This window comes from Aptenodytes patagonicus, chromosome 1, assembly GCF_965638725.1.
Source record: "Aptenodytes patagonicus chromosome 1, bAptPat1.pri.cur, whole genome shotgun sequence".
NCBI classification, from domain to species: Eukaryota; Metazoa; Chordata; class Aves; order Sphenisciformes; family Spheniscidae; genus Aptenodytes; species Aptenodytes patagonicus.
The window spans coordinates 6,141,066-6,161,490 of NC_134949.1; the positions used below are offsets into that span (position 1 = coordinate 6,141,066).

Sequence of the window (20,425 nt, forward strand, 5' to 3'; positions counted from 1 at the left end):
CTTGTCTCACTAACCACAAGGAGAGCCATGACAACTAACTTGGGCAAAACCCCTACAGTTCATTCAGCTCAAAGCAGGCAAATTTTGGAAAACTATGAAACCATGGGAAGAAAAGGTCTCAAGTATTTTATGTTGATACTTACTGCTTGACTGTTTGCAGACCAAAGAAAACAGTGACAGAAAAGCTCTCATGAGGATATCTAATCCATTACGCTGAGATGATTCCCTCTACCAGCAAGATACCAGCACAGCTGTATCGCACTTTACTCTGCATCAAGGGGTTTTTTGTTACTGGTATGAATGACAGATCTGAACCTGGCGGTACCTTTAGTTTGGTTTGTCCAGTTAAATGAAGATAAAAGTGTATTTTGCCCTACAAACAGATTACACAAGCCTTTTTTTTTTTTTTTTAAAGAAAAAAGCTCTATACTGTCCTCTAAACATGTGACAGACACACGGCAGCCACAGTCAAACTATTATTTTGCACTTTGATCAATGCAACTTTGCAAGTCCCTCATGCCAATAATTCTCCTCTCTTGAATTGGTATTGGGTGAGATTATTAGAACAAAACCAGAACATTATGATCACAGTTTATACTCCTAGCTTTCACAAATCATAGGTTAAGGTTTAGCAGCGTAGTAAACTATAATCAATAATCTTGCTGCTTCTATAATAATGCAAAAGCACTATGTAGATTGTATCCATATTGCTTAGTCTAAAAATAAACAAGTACAAATTAAATAGGACATACATCAAATATATATACACGCACACTTCACTTATGAAAAGCATTTGTTTGTGCTGAGAAGACCAAAAATCCAGTTTTGAGCTAATCAGATAATTAAAAATAAAGACAAAGCAACATAAGCTTAATTATTATTATTTTAACATGTTAAAAATACAGTCACATCAAAATAGGATACACAGTTATAAAACTGTTGCAGATGACATAAGAAAATAGTGTGTATATATTTTATATATAAAAATCTACAGTATTTACTAATGCTGATACATATTTTGGAGCCTTGTGTTGCTTGCACAAATAAATTGTACAGCTTTGTTATGAATTACAGAACCATCGTTAAACACTGAGATTATTACACTTAGCCACAATATTATATACATACATTTCTAAGCTGCTGTAAGCAATCAGAACTAAGGTAAGCCCAAGTCATATTTATCTTCACAATTTTAGTTTAGAGTTTCAGTGTAGTGCTTTGCTACTGTTACTTTGCTGCGGTTTGCAATTTTTAAAATACAAAATTACCCAGTTCATTAAAAATTACATCAGACACATTATATACACAAAAAGTTTTTGAAATATACTAAGCAAATGTTACCTCCATTTGTAAAAATTGTTTTACTTCTGTACCTTAAAACTTACAGAGCCAACCTGCAGCAATTATAGGCACTAAAGCTCATTCTTTAAAGGAAAAAAAAAAAATATCCATTTCTACATTTTCAGTTAACAAATCTTACAAAACAAAAGATAATAGCACAACCTTCCAACCACCCAAATCTGGTGTTGATACCAATGTTTGGTACTTACGTATTAGAAAAATCTCTCTGTTAAGCACTCCAGGGACCTCTTCTGGCGAGATCCTTATCCGCCTCAACTCCCATTGGTTACAATGAGAGGTCAGTGCATTCAGCACTTACTACGCAGCACCCAGCAGCTCGCAGGACTGTATCCTACATGTGCCACTTCACCTGCATTTTTTTTTTCACCCCCAATTCACAGTCAAGGAAAGGAAAACACAAAGTAGAAAAGGCTGCAAACACTAATTAAAAATACTTACATTACCAGGAGTCTAAGCTTCCTATTAACAGTCAGGATCATTTTCGTGTAAAACACCACACAGTCTCTCAGCAGCCTGATAGCACAGCAGCACATGCCCAATCACAGACATGAACCTACCAGCTCTTTGGGGTAAAAAAGGGCAAAACAAAATGTAATTGATATGACAGAGCTTAAGAGAAGGGACACTGCATACTCACACAGCTCAGGGAATGTCAAGCCTCGACCAAATCTCAGACTCCTGCGTGTACTTCACGAGAGTGTCAAGGAGCTGGTCATTCTCCGATACCCGTGAGATTTGGCCCTGCAACCAATTTGTTTAGTTTGACAGCACAGCATGGCAAAAAGTGAAGGGTGCAGCACCATTTCTGTATCTGGCATTACTCTCACTGTGCTCCAATATTTTGCATATAGGACAACATTCTGAAGGTAGATTTGGGTGTGAAGATAAAAACTCCCCACTTTTGATGCACCCAAAACACTAGAGACTGCCCTGAATTTTAAGCACCATTTCTTAGCCAGATTAGAGAGACATTTTTGGCTTTCTGCTTTTGCCTGCCTGCTCCTTCTTGCTGAGGAAAATGACAAACAGTAGTCAAAGGAGAGGAAATTAACTCTCACATAAGATTAAATTAATAATCCCAAAGCATCTCTCCTGCCCAGAACAGATACTGGGATGCTGAGGCAGCTGTATAAAAATGACAGAAATTCCCATTCAAAATGAATGGCTTCTCAAATAAATTACAAAGAAAAATTAATATGAAATAAAAGTACTTCACAAGCTTTGCCCAAAGTTAAATGCATTTACATTTAAACTCTTTAGCTCTTTCCCCATATGCATTTGTGTATTATAAGTGCACACTCACACGCGCGCGCACACACGTCTATACAGTGCATTAACAATGTCAGTTAAAATAAAACTTGTAAATGTGTTACAGGTTTTAGGCAGAAAGATCATAACACAAGTTATTTAAACGTAAGGAACAGTGACAGTATTAACCATATTGTGTATATGATCTTATTGCTATGTCTATGTGCATCAGATCACTTTCAATAGCTTCAATGCAAGTCTAGGAACTCAACTAGCCTTCAATGAAAGTCTGAAACATCTTTAAAATAGCGTTGTTATTTTTGAGAGGCACGCGAACTGTCCGCGTTTCACAGAAGAACTGAGGTGGACTACTACTAAACACAGTAATGTTTAACAGGTTTTGGTTCTTGCCATTTTACTAAGTATAGACAGATTCTCAGAGAAGCACAGATTCATGCATAGACAATCCATCATTTCTATTTCGATAGTGTTGGGCTTGAGCTGATGGGCTTGAATATTGGTATTGTGGTGAACCACGCTCTTCAAAGGCTGGTGAAGTCCTGTATCTTATTGGACTATCCACAGAAACAGCAGGAAGACTATGGTCTTGAAAAGACGTTGACTGAAAATGCTGATATTTCTGGAAATTATCCAAGTGGCCTTTGTTAACGTCTTGGCTCCAGGGCTGCCTGTAGGGTTCATCTCTGTAAATATACGCCGCATCTGGCCACTTTCTATCTTCTGGTAAATAATCCACTGGAGGGATTATGAATTTGACACCTGTGGGGGACCTTGAGTTGCTGGTATAAGCATCGACAGGGGCTACTTCTATCTGACCAGGGGTTGGTGGAAGAGGATTTTGGCGACTGGCAGGATAGGAATTCATTTGTAGTTTATCCGGAGAATAATCTACTGAAATAAAAGAACCATATGGCCTACCAGAAGGGCTGGTTCGATTCCCATGGTAATGTAGAGGTACAGAACTTGTATTGCCTATACTGGAAACATGCTTGGGAGAATTTCCATGGTAAGTAGGTGGATTACTATAACATGGCAGTGGCTGTTTTACATTCAGTCCATGAGGTGGTCCATCAGATTGTGATGAGTATTTTGGAGATCTGGGTTGTGAAGTGAAGGTGTAATTATTGGGTATTTTTAGTGGAGTTGGTATTTTTTCAGTTTGCTTTCTTGGACTATTAGAATACGTGATGTGCCTAGGGCTCTGTGTATGAGCCCTCTCAAGCATCTCTTCAACAAGATTCTCATTCTCATTATCAACTACTGGAACGTTGTCATACTGAGAAGCATTAGACCCTCGCTTACCTTCATCAGCATCCAAAACCCTCATCTTTTGCTTTACATTCAAAGGCTGCGTTTCTCCAGGACTTGGTGGTGGGCCCGAAACTGAATGGTTTATTGGCCTTCCTTTCACCTCTGCAGTGAGTTTCATAGTCTTTTCAATTATTTTGATATCAGATGGTTTATTCCACTTAGGTACAAATTCCCTTCTTGTATTTGAAGTAGCATTAGAATTTTGATTAGCAGCTGCATTATTATACTGTCTCGAATTGTCTTGCTCTGTTGGCTGAGGCTTTTTTCTGGTATCTACCTCGTTCTTAGGCATACTACTTTGTGTCTCTATTGGTCGAGTCTCCTGCTGTTTTAAGGAAGGTTTCTTTTCCAGTGAATTAATTCTTTTTCGGTTATTTGGTGAACTTTCTGGTTCTTCTCCTGGGGATGGTCTCCTCTCTGTCCTTCTTGTTGTTTGTGTACCAGTGCTGTTCTGCCCATTAGGCACTGGAGCGGAGTTAAGCACAGCAGGCTGAGGTCCTGATGGAATCTGCCCCAATGGCTTCTTTGGAAATTCATCATCTTTACCTAAAACAAGAACAGTAATAACATAAATTCACCTTTGTACAGGAGTTGTCTTTGATCTGTTGGTCATGCAAGCAAAAATAGCTATGAACTCTATTCGTACCCTGGGCCTCTCTCTGGATCACCATTCTGCTAAACACCTCAAAGGTTTTTCTGTATACTGACATTGAACAAAGATTTTGTTTAGGCTCTCATATCAACCAGTTACTCTAGTCTTCCTTTCTACAGCTGATGCAATCTTGCCAAGCTTTTGCTCATTCATGACACTGCTACAAAAAAAATCCTTTTCCTAGATGACATTTCGGTTACAGTACCTACTCTGTATGTAACCCTCCTCACGCTGTCCCTGTCACATTAAGTAAACTACTTGACCCACTTTAAAAATCCCTCCCAATATCCCTCTCCCTATCTATTGTCTTCCATTCATTCATCTTTTAATGTTCACCTCTGGTAAGCTATACTATCAGCTCCTTACTCACATGCACAAGCTTCCTACCAGACGTCTTTGAACTTTCTCTCACTTCTTTTTTTGGGTGGAGCTCCTCATTAACATCTGCACAGTTAAGTCCTTGTTCCCCCTCAACCCCTGCCTAGAAATTTCTTCCTCAGTATTAAAAAGCTACAGTATAACTAAAAGACTCTATACAGAACCGTATTTTTTTCGGTTCAGTTTTCTATCAGTTATAGAACAATTGAAGTAGCTAATACTGATATTGGCTACGTCATGATTTCAATTCAGTGTTCAATGGACAAGTTTTGCCAAACACAAGGACATCATTTACAGAACTAGGATATGAATGGAAAGACTGGAGCTCAACACATCACAACAGCCAGTGGTAAACATCAGTTATGTGGGGACCCAGAACAATCCACATTGCCACTACAGAAAGAATAAAGAAGTGCTTCACTGTTTGATGCTGCTCATAGAACAATTTACATCAAACTTTCCACTGCAGTCTTTCTCCTTAGCAGTCAACACCCTTCATATTCTCAAAGTCTTTTACCATATCCACTTGCATTTAACTTATTTAATGGTGTAATACATTACTTTCCCATTATAAGCAGAAAAGGTCGCATACTTCTCATTAAATTCATTAATCTAAATTTAATTTATTTGATGTTCAGTATTTCAAAAAAAAATAAACAAACTTTTAAAGTCAGCATTACCAAACAAATCCTGCACTGTATCTATTTATTAAGCAAAAGCTCTGTTGTAAGGAGAAAAAAAAAGAAATGGCTACCCTTGCTTAGATGTTATGCAAAATAAATTATATAAAATGGCTGTTAGTAAAATAATTTTGTTTAATTCCTGCTTCTTCCTAAGACAAGAACTGTAGAATCTTCCTCCATCATCAAAGATCATACAGCTAGCACCTCACCCTTTCTAGCTATTTGTAATTAAAATTCCTTTTATGTATCTATATGGGTTCACAGGAGCGAATACACACAAATGCCTCTATCCCTGACACAAGTGCTGTGGTTAGAAGTGAGCTATGTTCATTTTTACAGTCAATAGTACAAGTTCAATCTTTGATGACTGGTTCATGATAGAGATACACAGAGGAAAGCCAGCAGCCAAGGTCAGTATTATTTATTATAACAGCATAACAAACTACCATCACAGATCAGTTGCTATATAAACTAAAAGAAAACTTACAGTTTGTGCCAGCTAGGACATAGCAGGAGGACAGCAGAGAAGAATACAATGACGCCATGTGTCGTGACAAGATAACTAAATAAAAAGTACTTAACAAAAACAGTCTGGTTTTGCCAAACAATTAAACTAGCCTTTTCTTGATTCTCAAAGTCTTCATATGAAGCCAAAGGTCATATGGAAACCTACCCTTTCCTTTAGAAATACATAACTTCAGAAACCTCCATTTACATATAATAAACAGCCTACCCAGGCTTTCTGTAGAAAAACCCTCCACTCTTACTTTCCCCTAGTTATCCTCTGCTCAATTATGACCATACAGTTATTTAGATACACAAGTCTATGCTCTTACACTGAAGGTACTCACTGTCTACCTTGCTACAAGTTGGCAAAAGGAAGATACTCGTGCTGAGCCCTCTCCCCAGTTACTTGTGCCCAAAGGGGAGATTCCACATGTTAAATCATCTTACAGGATTATATACCTGGCACGCTATACTCTGTGATGGAGAACACCTACACAAATGGTTGCAAGACAGTACAGCAGGTTACACGGTGGGGTAGCGCCTCAGCATTAGGCTCCAGTGAGTGGCTCTTGGAATTACAAGCCTCGTGCTTTGTTCTCTCTCCCTGCAGGGCCCCACTATTCACAAATTAGGCTAAAATCTGGAGCATGGGTCTGTAGACCCGTGCTCCCCAGCAGCGCACCATTGGAAGAACAGATGAGGGGACAGAGGAATGAGTTGCATGGATGCTGTAAACGGATGATTTAACAGCTCTGCAATATACTGTCTGCTGCACCAGCCTCTTCAAAACTGTTCTTTATGAACAGGAGTTCACTTTCTGAACTTGCTTCAGTTTGGCAAAAGGCATTTGTACCATTTAATTCCATTTGCATCCCCAAACACAGTGTCAGGCAAAGTTGAAGCTCTTGCCTTCTAAATAAAAGTTAATTTTGCCCATAATAAATATTCCTGATACTGGATCTATACATTACAGTGCTTTCAGTCTCACTAATTTTGAATGTTAAAATAGCATGAAGTCTGAATTAAGAAACAATACTCAAAGTACATATCAAAAACTTGTAATCTAAATCATATAGAACTAGTCTTTATATGCTGCTAATCCATTTATAACCTCCAGGTGATCCATAGTAGTTACGGGATAGCATAAGAAAATGGCTCCTCAACAGCTGTAAATTATTTAATTTCTGTCCTTGTATGCAATGAATGTTTTAGAAAAATGATTTATTTTCTTCCATGCTTGAAATTAAACTATTCAAGCTATATATACAAAAAACTGAAGACAAGTTCCTCTAGTAGCTGCAATGCTTCCTTCATTTGTACAAAGAAGTTAAAAGCATGAACTGATTTCCTTTCTTCCAGCTTTTACTCTAAGAAATGCATACAGAGCAATATGAGATCCTTTGAAATATACTTGGTTGTACAATAAAGGTGGGTTTTGTGTGAGTTTTTTGTTTTTTAATTTCACACACTTAAGGTTTCTTAATTACCATTAAGCTCTAATAAAACCCAAGTGAGAATACTGCAGACATTTTTACTGAATTCTATCTAGGCTGCTTTGAAGACTACTTTCTGTCATCTTTCGTTCACATTTCAGGGTAAAAGAACACACTACAACTAGGCATATGTGGGCTGCACTGTCTAGATGATATATCCTGTAACATGAATTACAGCTGTAAAATGAGTATCAGAGAAGTCTTACCATGTCTGTTGTGAAACTGTTAAAACTCGACATTAATTAATGTACTGAGTAACAAGCAAAGCGTTCCAAGACAATAGTTCGTTTAGAAGAAAACCTCTCCATTCTAACAGCATGATACCATGTCTATAGGCTGGTAATACCGGAGCTTAGTGCACTCTTCCAGGGAAAACAAAAATATGGAACAATGAGTACGTGTGGCAGGAGGGTCAGTGGGGAAAAGAAGAAATACAGCTTTAAATCTTAGCCACAGGGCTTCCACAGAACTTGGTTTAACTTGACCTCAGACAGAAACAACTGACACAGCTTGCTTAATCAACCACATCTGCATGTGAAACTTTAAGAAAGGCCACATTGCTAGAGGTACTCAATTCAGTAATCAAAGTAATCAAAGCTGCGAAGCACAGGCCTTGTTCTGGTTCAAAAATGCTTAAGCTCCCATCACCTCCTGCCATAAAAAAAACATTGGAAGGAAAAGAGTTGTATAAGGATCTATGATGCTGCAGCACAAAGATATCCTGCAAACTGGTCACCTTCTAAAGGAAAACCAATTTGTTTTAAACTGCAAAACAGATATTTAATTCTAATTTAAGTATACAGATCATACACACATACATACACACGCACACACAGAGCTGTCACTTCTAGTGGAACTACCAAATACTTTGAAAACAAATAAAAACTCCTGAAGTTCAAAAAAACCCACAAAATTGAACAAGTAGTGGATAACCGAATCTATCACCATGCACATTAATACAATGAGGCATTCCTCCAATGCACAAAATAGCATGCAAACTATGTCCGTGAATGCTTTAAGCAGTCCACTATCAGCAAGAATAGCAAGATAACTATGATGCTGCGTGCTGGCAAGAAAGAATGAAAAAAGGTAATAAAAGCAAAAAGCTGAGGAAAAGAAACTACAATGCAAAGGCAAACGAAACCAAATCACAACAAACATCTCTACCGTTAAGAGGTAAACAAAGAGCTCGCCAGAGAAGCATGCGAAAGCACCAATTCTTCTTAGAAACCGTATATCTTTCGTCTACCAATTTTCCACTCCAAATCTGCCTAAAGCCTCACACGCAGCTCTCAACCATCATCTTTACTACTTCAACTAAACTCACTGTTCAAACTACTCAGACCTAAGCATGCAGAAATTTTATTTGGATGTTTTCAAGGACATTCAATTGAATATCTGTTTGTACCGTTGATCCAAAGTCTGAGTTAATTCACTTTCTGGACATACCTGTCTGACTGAGGAATGGAGAAACATTTGAATTCTACAAGAAGTATTTCTGGGACAAGTGCTTTTCTATACAATCTATGATGTTTACACACAAGGTTTAAAAGCATTTTAAAACTAGAAGTTAAGACAAATCTGTCCAGTTCAGCTGAGATTGTTTTGGCAGCGACCACTACAGTCATCGAATATGCCTTTGTCTTCTGAAGCAAACAGGGCAATCAGATTTTTTTCCCAGGTTGCCAGTACTTGCATGAGATGCAGAACTGGGTAACTCTCATCCTCCTCTCCCCCTCTTCCTTCAACAGAACAGGTTCCTAGACAGAGTTTAGTTACTGGCTTTTCCCAAAGACAAACGTAATAGCTTATATCAGAATTTACAGAGCTGGGACTATAGGATTTTCTATTTTTTCCTTTAAAAGAAAGGTAGCAATTTAGTTGGCTTGTATGCAGTATACCATAAAATAAGCAAACAACAAAGAAAATAGAGTGAAAAATGGGTGAGGAAGGAGAGAAATGGAAGTAGAGGGAGACAACTGAAGCAAAACAAGAACAATCACGTGCTTGTTTGCTGCTGGTAAACATATTACCTGACATGAAAAGAAGCAAAGCAAACATGAGGAGATCTGACTGTTCCCCAAAAGATAAGAAATTCAAGTCACATTAAAGAAAGTTTTAGTCTACTGACTTCTTCCTGCTCTAACAAGTCTTGGTCACCACCCAGTGGAAGTCGATCTCAACTACAAGACTTTTACAGATAATTGCTTCAGGAGGCACTAACAGCCTCATGCATTGAACAGCAGACATATAATTGGAGTAAAGTGCTTTAAGTGCTCTCTCCAGTGAATAACAGTCTAGTCCTTAATTTCAGCACCAGAATACATGCACTTTGACTGTTCTAACACAGTTTTCGAGGATGGTAATGGTCATAAAAACAACTCTTAAAATTACATCTTGATATTTTGTGTTTATCCTCCATCGGTGATGTCCCATCTTACTTCTTCAGTTTACAAGTCCAAGAGAATTTTAAAGAAATTTAAGTGCCTGCACTAGAAGCTCAAGCTGCTGTCTGAAAGTCAACCTCTGCTCCTCCTCCTTTATATGCCATCATCGGCAAAGGAGTTACTAAAATGAAATCTTGCCTGACAACTTGAAGGTAGAACAAAATACACTGTTTGCCTTTCTGCTGCTATGTCACTTTTGTAGTACTGGCAGTATGGAAAACTTATTTTATAAACATCTAGATAAACAGATAAACAATAGAGATGTTAACAAGTTTGGTCATCAACCAGAAGATACAGGTGGCCAGCGGTACATCCGTATGCTGCCTTTGCAAAAAAAAATTTCTAAAATTAACCACTTCACTTTACATCCCTAATTCCACATTTCTTCCAGAAAATACACTTTCTTGAAAAGTCAGTTTAAAATAGGAATATGAACAGTGACCAATATAACTTTCTGGATCATATTTTTAAAAAGCATGCAAGTTTTAAACAGCAAAGATTTTTAGAAGATGCAAAGCCAATGCCTAGAACTGCTGAAAATAATGTACTAATTATATTAGTATTGATTCCATATATTAATTTCCTTCATAATATTGTAAAGTAGTTGTATCACACAAGAAACAAGGCAGAAAAATTAGTTTAGTTTATTAAAATATGAAGTGCATTGTGTGAAATAGCTACTTGTGTATTCTTCAAGAACAAGTGAAAAATCCAAAATTTCTCTGAAACAAAACACAACCAAAAGAGAGACACCATCAGAAACAGGAAAGTCAAGCTGACTTACATATTTCTATTGTTTTGCCTGTCAAAAGGCGCATTAACAGCAGAAAGTAGACATTATTTAATAGATTATCAACCTAGTATATACTCTTGCACTGTCACTGATGAGTATTTAAAATAGACAGATATTTGAATAAAAGATAGTGACAATAAATTTAATAAAAGAATACCTTTAAAGATAAATAGCAGATAAACATTTAAAAATTATGGCAAATGCAAGATTCAAACTTGGCTAGTTTTCCCTGTATACAGAAAAGACTGGGAGAACTAGAAGAACTGAGTCGGAGTTTAAAGCTGGTGTTAATGCGCACAAATACAGTTAAGATGATCACAAGGACAAGAGCAGATTCCAAATTTGCCAATACTGCTTTAAAATTAAGGTACAAGACCTTTATCTCTGATTTAAGGCCTTCTCAGTTGCTGTAAGGTCTATTAAGCTTTCAGTCACAAAAAAAATCCAAGCCAGGATCCCTCTGCCCTCCCTTTTCAGGACACCTTATATCAAAATGCAGGTGAGAAACTGTCTCAAGAACAGACCTGAGAGCCTTCAGCCTTGAAGGTGGGCCTGACTGTCTTGTTTATGAAGCAGTAGATTAGTAAACTATTTTGAGCCACATATTTTTAAGTAGAATATGAAACTTTCACTGGTAAACATGTTTGTTTATTAAAGTCAGACACGATAAAAAAATATATTTATTAATATATAAATATTGTTTATTAAGAATTGTATTATTTATGTAGCCCTACAAGAATAACTTATAGCAAAGCTGGAAATTCTATCCCTATCTTGTGAGTATTTAAAGAATTTTGCTGCTGTTTTAAATAACAGCCAAGCAAAGAATCTGCATCAAGAAATTTTGGAAATCAGTGGTGTATACCAAGAAAACTCCTTTCACTATGCTCTAGACATCATCCTTGAATTAAGGAAGAGATTGTCCGCTCTGCATCAGATCTGGCTCCTTGAGAAGATGTAAACAGGAGTCATACAGACTTAGATGAGTGTGCTGTTCAAGAACCTGCCGTGGTGTGGACGCCCTCCATAACATTCCAGGCGACCCAGAAAATACCAATTCCCTTTTCTACTAAATTTGCTTGAGGTTATGTCAGAGGAGAAGTACCTTAAAGGGCCGTTTCTACCGTATAGCTGTCACAGCCTGCCTCTCTGAGGGCTTGATAACCAAGCGGCTTGCCAATAACAAGCATGCTTACCCATACAGTTTACTGTCTCCATAGTCACTGGAACAGGGATGCCTACCTTGGGTTTTGAGAACAGCAGTTAAGTTGCAAGCCATCCTCTGAAGGTTGTAGTTGCTAAGTACAGGCTATCCTATACTGGCCAGCAGTTAGACTAGAAATTGCCACAAAGAGGAATGAAAATCCATGGTCTGCTTTATGCAAAATAGCCCTAGTATTGGCAAAAGCATTTCACTGACATCCAAAATTATCATGATCCCCTTAACGTCCATTCTCATGCTCTGGCTGAGAATTTTAAGGGTTTTATCAGTGAGAAAGTGTTAAACGAAGTCCCTTCCTTCCTCTCTGCTCTGAAGGAAACAATGAGTTCCTTAATTCAACGGGAGAAGCCATGGAGAAAGCAAGCCAGAGAAAGCTACATCAGACATAAGCAGACATCCACTTTAAAGTAACGAAAAAGTTATTACCTCTTTTAATATCCTACTGGAGCTTACCCTACTAGGGCAGGAAAATCTATACAGCCTAACAAAGGATGCCAGATGGAAAATTCCACTGAGCCTAATTAGCTCACTGCTATTCCTGGATGACTGATACTGATGCAACTGTAAGACGGAGATTTTTTTTCTTTTTCCTAACATGCTTTTTTACTTTAGTTCTTAAAGGTGTAATTGTTGCTCAATGAAAAAAAAATGCACAAGATAGGAAGTAGTGCTTTGATTTCAGCTGAGAAAACTAAAATAAACACTATTTTCTCAGGCTACAGTGGATACTTAAATGAACAGTCTGGTATTTTTTCTGTGTATATCTGCATGACATATAATGGTTCCAGAAGTTTTACATGAAATTAGAAGAAAAATACTAAAAAGAGACTGAAGGTAGTAAAGATAGTAGAGTCAGACAGGCACGTGAACAAAGCTGAATGTCTAGAGAATGCTGAGAACCTGTAGAAAAATATTATTGCCTGAAGACAGTGATTAGTAAAACCAAAATGAACATCAAAGTGGGAAAAGGAAAAAAAAAAAAAAAAAAAAATCAAAGGCTTGTGAAATTCATATGAAGAACAAATGAGGCAGCCTCACTCAACTACAGATAACAGCAGACAAATCAGCTAGACTCCCAAGGATTAGGGTGAAGGCATTTTATATTTATTTTGTGAAAGGTTAAGTAATGTTCCCATTTACCCCTGGCAAAATATATACCACACAGAGAGGCTTTCCCAGGCTACTTTGAAATTAAAAAGAAAAACGCTCAGTTCCTCATCCAGCACCAAAATACACTTAACTTTAGCTTTGCTTTTCCTATTTTAATATTAAACCTCCCTCATTCATGTTGGGGGGAGGGGGGGAAAGGCATTTTAGTGTCATTGATGTTGCTTTAGTTATCCAAAAGAAAGAACCAATATGGCTCAAAACAATTACCATCCTGTCAGCTAGTCATATCAGAAGTTACACTTAAGTGTACAAAGTATGAAACCAAACAACTTTCATACCATTGCCAAACTGTCTCGGCAAGAAGATGCATTCACTAGCCTTTGCTGTTGGTTTCCACAAGAAGAGTCCTTCTGTCTCACACTTTTCTGTTACTGCATTGCAAGGTAGATGGCTCTTATGTCACCTAAAGCCTCCTTTAATTTTCTGTCAAAATCCAGAGTATTCTCAAACAAAATTTCACTTGAAGGCATTTTACATTCTCACAAAAGAAAAGTCTTAAAACATAAATAAGTTAGGAACAGACTTTCTGCCTTCATTTTTTTTCCCATCAAGAAAATTTCCAGTAAATTCTGTATTTTCTGCAGAAACTCTCAACACGAGTTACATGCATGTGATTTTCTAGGCTGGAAGATACATTAACTCTATCATGTAGCAAACTACAAAAATCTTTCTGAACTCTTCAGCTACCACCGTTTCAAGTAGAAACTAGAAACTTCTCACTGCTGAAATTTACTTTACCACATCCATGAAAAATCTACCCATCTCCAAACAATTAAAGTTTTTTGGGATAACCCCCTCACTGTTCAAACATAATCAGGGAGAACTCTGTATTTAAAATTTAATGGAAAGCACTCCCATGATCTATCTTCTTTTAACATGATGGAGTGGAATTGATGCTAAAAGACAAAGTTGCTCATTGATGTGTTTGCTCACATCTAGTCATCATGACCAACTATCAGCTGCGACAAGATGTCTGACAAAGCACACAGCTGAAGAGTAATGCTGAAAAGAGCAACTTGCTCTGAAGAACAAGTCAAGACTGAAACCTAGCTTGTGGAAAAAGGATGGAGAGAAGGCTGTGATTCGAAAGGGGAAGCAGCAGTGCATGCAGTAACATGGAGAACTGCAGACTCACAGAACACAGTCTGTAGATGAGAAGGACCAAGACGACTGAGCAGACGGACAGACAAGCAGGAACTAGACTTAGACCTATTGTGGGTGGGAGAAAGCGTGCTGGAGACATGTTATAGAAAGTCAGAAAGAGGGCAAAACACAGGAATAGGGAGCAAGAGAAATGGGAAACTCTGACAAGAAGCCAAGATGATGGGCAACAAACGTACAGAAAGTGTTTGTACTCCAGAGGCACAGATCTGCTGAAGAACCAGATGAAACAGTTATCTATTTGTGATGAGTAGTCCTGAAACAGCGCAATACCGCATGCAATAAATAAGGTCTACAGAAACAGAAAAATGAAGTTCATTAATGAAAGAGCTTCAGGAACAAATTATCACGACAATCCTACATAGGCAACCTTTATTCTGACACTTCTTAACTTCTGAAAGCTAACCATAGCAACTTAATAAAATTATTTTAAGGTAATTTTGCCATATTTTTTAAATTTTTAAAAACATATCTTCTTTTTCAAATACTATTCTACGATTAGCAAGAATAAAGAAAAAGGACTCTGAATAATCACAAGAAAAATTCCAATTAAAGATTGTGGAGGTAGGGATAGAAAAGATAATAGAATCTTAACACAGGAAGAAGAGATCCTATACACATTTCGTAAGTAGTGCCCCACGAAACAACCATCTCCACTGCAACCGAAAAGCACAAACACAAAAGGCTGAGAAGAAACAAAGAAAATAATTCAATTAAACACCCAGAAGGTCTATCACCTGCAAACAATTAAAAATCTGGACTTGGCTAACAGAAGAAACTATCTGACCTGAAGTTTGTTCCATAGCTAATCAAGCTACAAAACAGTCTGGATTCTCAGACAACACCATTGCTTCAAATAATTTGCAACCTTGATAATTAATCTTCTATCTTAAAGACTTTATAAATCCAAGTTAATAAAATTATCAGAACATGGGATGTTTTAAAGTGCTTTGCCATTAGCTTACAACCAGTAAACAAAACACCAAAAAAAGAACAAACTCATTAAATGATGGGTGTTGATTTTAAACTGTAAAATATTTTTTTGGGAAAAAAAAAAACCAAAACCTATGCAGTGATGAAGAGATAAATATTTGCAAAATTTTTAACAGCATGAATTAACACTTTAAAAATGGGCAATGTGTGAACAGCTCCAAATATCTAAATCTGCATATGTACAAGTTTCTTACCAGCTACTGGTAAATCCAGCTTTGCTCGTTTCAATTCTGATATAGAATTTTGGAGCTGGTCTATTACAAAGTCATCTTCATAGAAGAAATCCTTGGCTAAAGACTCCTGCAGAAATTCTACAAGCTCTTCCATTTGTAATTTCATCAGATGCTCTATATAAGAAGAAAATATTATACATTAAAATATCTTGATTATGAACATTGGAACAGGTACTTAAGACACTAGATGCCTTTGTTTTCAAAGAAGAATGAAAAACACTTATTAATTAAGCAGATAACAGAATTCTACACCAGACATCTATAAAACGCATTAAAAATTCACTTGCAAATCAGCATGGAAATGCTTTCTACTTATCATTCTTTACTTAGGACAATGTTTTTAAGAAGGGGCATCTTCAGAAAACTAACTACAAGTCATCCTCCTTCAGCCTTATTATGTCCAACAGCTTCAGGTCTTTGTTTTTCAGCCTGCATCCTCAATTTACAAAACATTGCTGTAGAGCTGTACAACATACATCATCTCTTTTATTAAGAGCTTTGAAAAGCAGTAAAACATTTTAAAAATTGATATTTACGGTATCCTCATTCACAGCTGAATTAACTTCCAATGAAATGATGATGGCAGTTCACCCGTCAGAACCGCTTCAGGCTATCTGAAAATTCAGGTACTTTTTGCTACTTCAATCAAATTCAAGTCATATTTTGAAAGTCATTTTACAGTTATCAGATTATTTTTCTTTCCCTTTTTACAATGCAGTGTGGCCATGTTTCCCACACAAATCTATTTGGCTTGCAAGGCTGTAACTGCATACCTGTGTAGCTTCTTTAAGCATATGTATGCCATCAAAAATTCCAGAATGTACAATTTCTATACAGAAACCATAAAAAAAAATGTTTTTGCAATGTAATGAAAATGCTTTTGGCATATATTCCACAATGGCACTTTGACTGGGTAGCTATATCATCAATGTTTTTAAGGGTAGACAAGAGACCGGAAAACAAATCAGAATCCGTCTTCTGCCACCTTCTCTGCCAGTCCTCTAATCTCTTCTCTGTTGCCATAAGGTACTCTCGGTGTTTTGATTGTGGAGGAAGTTGCTACGTACTTGTTAAGCAAGCAAACCTGCACTCGAACTTTTTCCTTGCGTCTTGCCATAAAAAGAGTGGTGAATAAAAAAAAAAATTCAAGTAGATGTCTATTTGCAAATAAAGAAGATAAACCAAAATGCCAAGCCTAACGTTTTGCCTCTAAATGTTTAGCTTTCTTAAGTACAATAATTTAAAAAGTAACCTTTTTCATTTTTCAAAGCAGTTTATGAACAAACTAATGAATACACCCCAGTGAAACAGTGAGGTAGTATCACCACAGTTCAAGGAGGGTAAACTAGCAAGCAAATTAAGACATCAATTCTGCAGAGCTCCATGCAGACCTCTGAATTTACATAGAGTTAAATGACCTCACTAAGAAAGCCGAAGTCCCAGAGTAAGACTGTATCAAACTCGAGCTACAAGGCATCATCCTGAGAAATGCTCTAGTATATTTAGAAGCTAACATCCATCCTCAAAAGCTTTTTGGATCTTTTGGAACTTAAGGTGCTAAATCACTTTGGGGAACCAGGCATAGATACTTTGGAAAATTATTCTGTTCAAAATCTCAAATTTTACTTTACCCGAAGGCAAGAGATAGAAGAGAAGGCCATCCAGGCAGACTACACAAATTCTGAATTTTAATTACATCCTTGGACAAACAACGGTACAGAGAGAGACATACGCTAGTGATTCCTCATTGCTGAGTTGTTAGCTGATAGAGTTTCAGTTATTTAGTGGCACACTCTGGATTCTTTGTGCGCTTTTTTGATTAATTTAAATCCTGTAGGGGCTAACAAGCCATTTCCAAACCATGGAACTACAACATTTTTTCCCCATTGTTTAATCAGCAATACAGCTCACCTCATGTCAGTGTTTAAATAACTTTCTTACTATAATAAATATTTTTCTATGGCAATCACATTATATTGGGTCCGGCTGAGATGGAGTAAGTTTTCCCCACAGCAGCCCTCATAGTGCTGTGCTTTGTATTGGTAGCTAGAGAAGGTGTTGATAACACACCAGTGTTTTGGCTACTGCTGAGCAGTGCTCCACAGCTTCAAGGCTGTCTCTCCAACATTCCCCCCCACCAGCCTCACCCAGCAGGCTGGGGGTGGGCAAGAGGTTGGGAGGGAACATAGCCAGGACAGCTGACCCCAACTGACCAAAGGGGTATTCCACACCATATGATGTCTGCTCAGCAATAAAAGCTAAGAGAAAGGGGGTGCGGGGGCGGAGGCAGCATTCATCATTACAACCTTTGTCTTCCGGAGCAACCGCTATGCATATTGAAGCCCTACTTCCCGGAAAGTGGCTGGACATTGCCTGCTGATGGGAAGTACAAAATAAATCTTTTGTTTTCCTTTGCTTCCACATGCAGCTTTTGCTTTATTAAAATGCCCTTCTCTTGACCCATGAGGTTTTTTTCCATCTTATTTTCTCCCCTCCCCTGTCCTGCTGAGGAGGGCAAGCGATAGAGTGGCTTGGTGGGCACCTGACATCCAGCCAAGGTCAACCCACCACACACACACATTAATAAAGCCAAGATCTTTATCATTTTGTGCATAAGGAAAGAAAAATACCTGTCAGAAATAGCGTAAGGCAAATGGGAAACCAAGATTTTCACACAAGGTCAAGCTACACAAAATAAGAACAAAACCAGCTGAATCTGTTTAGCATTCAAATGTTTGAGAGATTCCTTACTTCTGTGTAGTTTCAGAATTGTGTAAGACATAGCAGTGAGAATCCGCTCTCCTTCAAGTATGTAGATATCCCATATCCTGAGGCTTAATGTAAAGGGAGTCTGCAATGACAGAATCGGGCAACACTGTGAAAACAGTCTCTCCCAAGTCACCATTAAAAACAGAAATAGAGAATAAAAAACATACTCACACGATCAAGGAAACACTGGAAAAACCACTTTGTTGTGTAAAAGCTAGTGGACATATCCTGGGAGTCCTGTAAAAAAATGCAGAAGTTTAAAAATACTCACGAAAATCAAGTAATGCCTTGCACTGTCCGTGAAAAAAACATTTTCACTTTGAGGCCCATGTACCCAATATTCACCATAAAGAATTAATTTAACTACATGAAACACTGTTACTTCAATCCAACAAATACAATTTCTGTCTTTTATAGTTTTTCTTCATCAACTTCACCACCTGAAGAAACATGCATTCGGAGATGCAGAGGTATTAACACATCTTAGACCTCCATCTTACTCTTGGGACAGAGGTAGCAGAGGATTAAATCCTCTCTCAAGAAAATAAATCAATATTCTGCAGCAATCAAAGTTCAGGGACTGGGTCCATTTAGTCTTTCATTTCCCTATAGCAAGGCTGCCAATTCATGCCAAAGGTTGAAAAGATTTTGTGACAAGAATACCTATCTACCAGAAACCAGCCTAAAACAATCAAATTCTTCAAACACAGGACCTCAAAACAGCACTTAGACTGATAAGGAATTTCATTCCTTAATTAAGGGGCCTAATTTCCCCTAGAACATAGATGGTCCATCTGGTATGCCACCCCATTCAAAGATGGCTAAAGTGTCTTTGCAGTTTCATGGAGCTCTTCAAAGTTCTTTGCACAGTTAGAGGAAAAGCTAAAGTAAAAGCTGAAAAGTTAAGAAAATCTGAATTTTAATTTTGGGATAACATCATATTCTATGCTTGCCACATTCAGCTTTTCCAAAAATTTCAAGCATATAAACACTGAATAAGTAATGGACCAAATCCAAAAATTTCAATTATACAAACACTGAATAAGCAATGGACCAAATCCTTCCGATTTATCTGCAGGCTTCACCTTCATCTTTCAGCAAGTTAAAACGGGCTCATCTTAGTGATACATTCACAGTAAGAAATGAGGGAAAATAATTCTTAATATAATTGAAATAATCTTTATGAGATTTTCATTTTGAGTCTTTTAAAAAAGCAGACAGAACAAAAAACACCTTACTTTGAGGTTTTTCTAACCTGTAAGAATAGCCACCAGCCTACTGATAGATAGATATAATGTACCATGCCTTCCCCTGATAAAAAAAAACCAAACTGATTGCTATTAAATTTAATGCCACTAAACTAATTCACGCAAAAATAGAACTAAGTTCTGATTTAAAACTGAGAAGAAAAAAATATAATATATAGAGAGTGTGAATGTTTTCTGGATCCCTCTAATCAAGTGGCCACGAACTCCCTCAGAAGGGAGCTATGAAAGCATTTTATTTAAATTAGTTTTTTCAGTTACTGAAGCAACTTTCTACACTTTCCTGAAACTTTCTTTTTCAAGTGACCCAAGGCAGGGGGGAAGATGGGGGACAGATGATAGGAAAAAAAAAAGTTCTTGATTATTAAATGCAGTAATAAGAGGTATATAAACAATATACAAAATTTAATAATGTGACAGCCTCTGGTTGTATCACCTCAATCATGTATAACTATTTTTGGGTTTTTAGAATATATAAGGGCCTTTTACCATTTACTGTTAAAACCACCCAATCTTCTTGGGATTATTCTATATTTTGTTCCTGAAACATGACAACCTCCAAAATGATAAGACTGTACTTCTAAACAAGAATCATCATCTTGCATGTACTGTAAAAACTAAATCCACAACTTTCATTTCAGAGTCAAGTTAGTTACAGAACTGGTCTTAATATAGTTTTTTTTTTAATATGACAAGATCATCTTGCATGACTAATTT

At 37.2% G+C, this 20,425-nt stretch overlaps 1 protein-coding gene across 3 annotated transcripts in view; it reads right to left on the reverse strand.

Moving 5' to 3' along the window:
- Nucleotides 1–867: 867 nt before the first annotated feature.
- The window catches only part of USP6NL (USP6 N-terminal like), a 131,782-nt gene continuing 112,224 nt past the window's right edge, over nucleotides 868–20,425 (reverse strand). For all 3 annotated transcript variants that reach the window (XM_076351947.1, XM_076352036.1, XM_076351857.1), the window contains 4 exons: nucleotides 18,615–18,680; nucleotides 18,426–18,525; nucleotides 15,636–15,788; nucleotides 868–4,488 (listed from right to left, as the gene is read on the reverse strand). In XM_076351947.1, coding sequence (XP_076208062.1) covers nucleotides 3,047–4,488; nucleotides 15,636–15,788; nucleotides 18,426–18,525; nucleotides 18,615–18,680 — 1,761 coding nt within the window. In that variant the 3' untranslated portion in view covers nucleotides 868–3,046. The remainder of the gene's footprint in view (nucleotides 4,489–15,635; nucleotides 15,789–18,425; nucleotides 18,526–18,614; nucleotides 18,681–20,425) is intronic.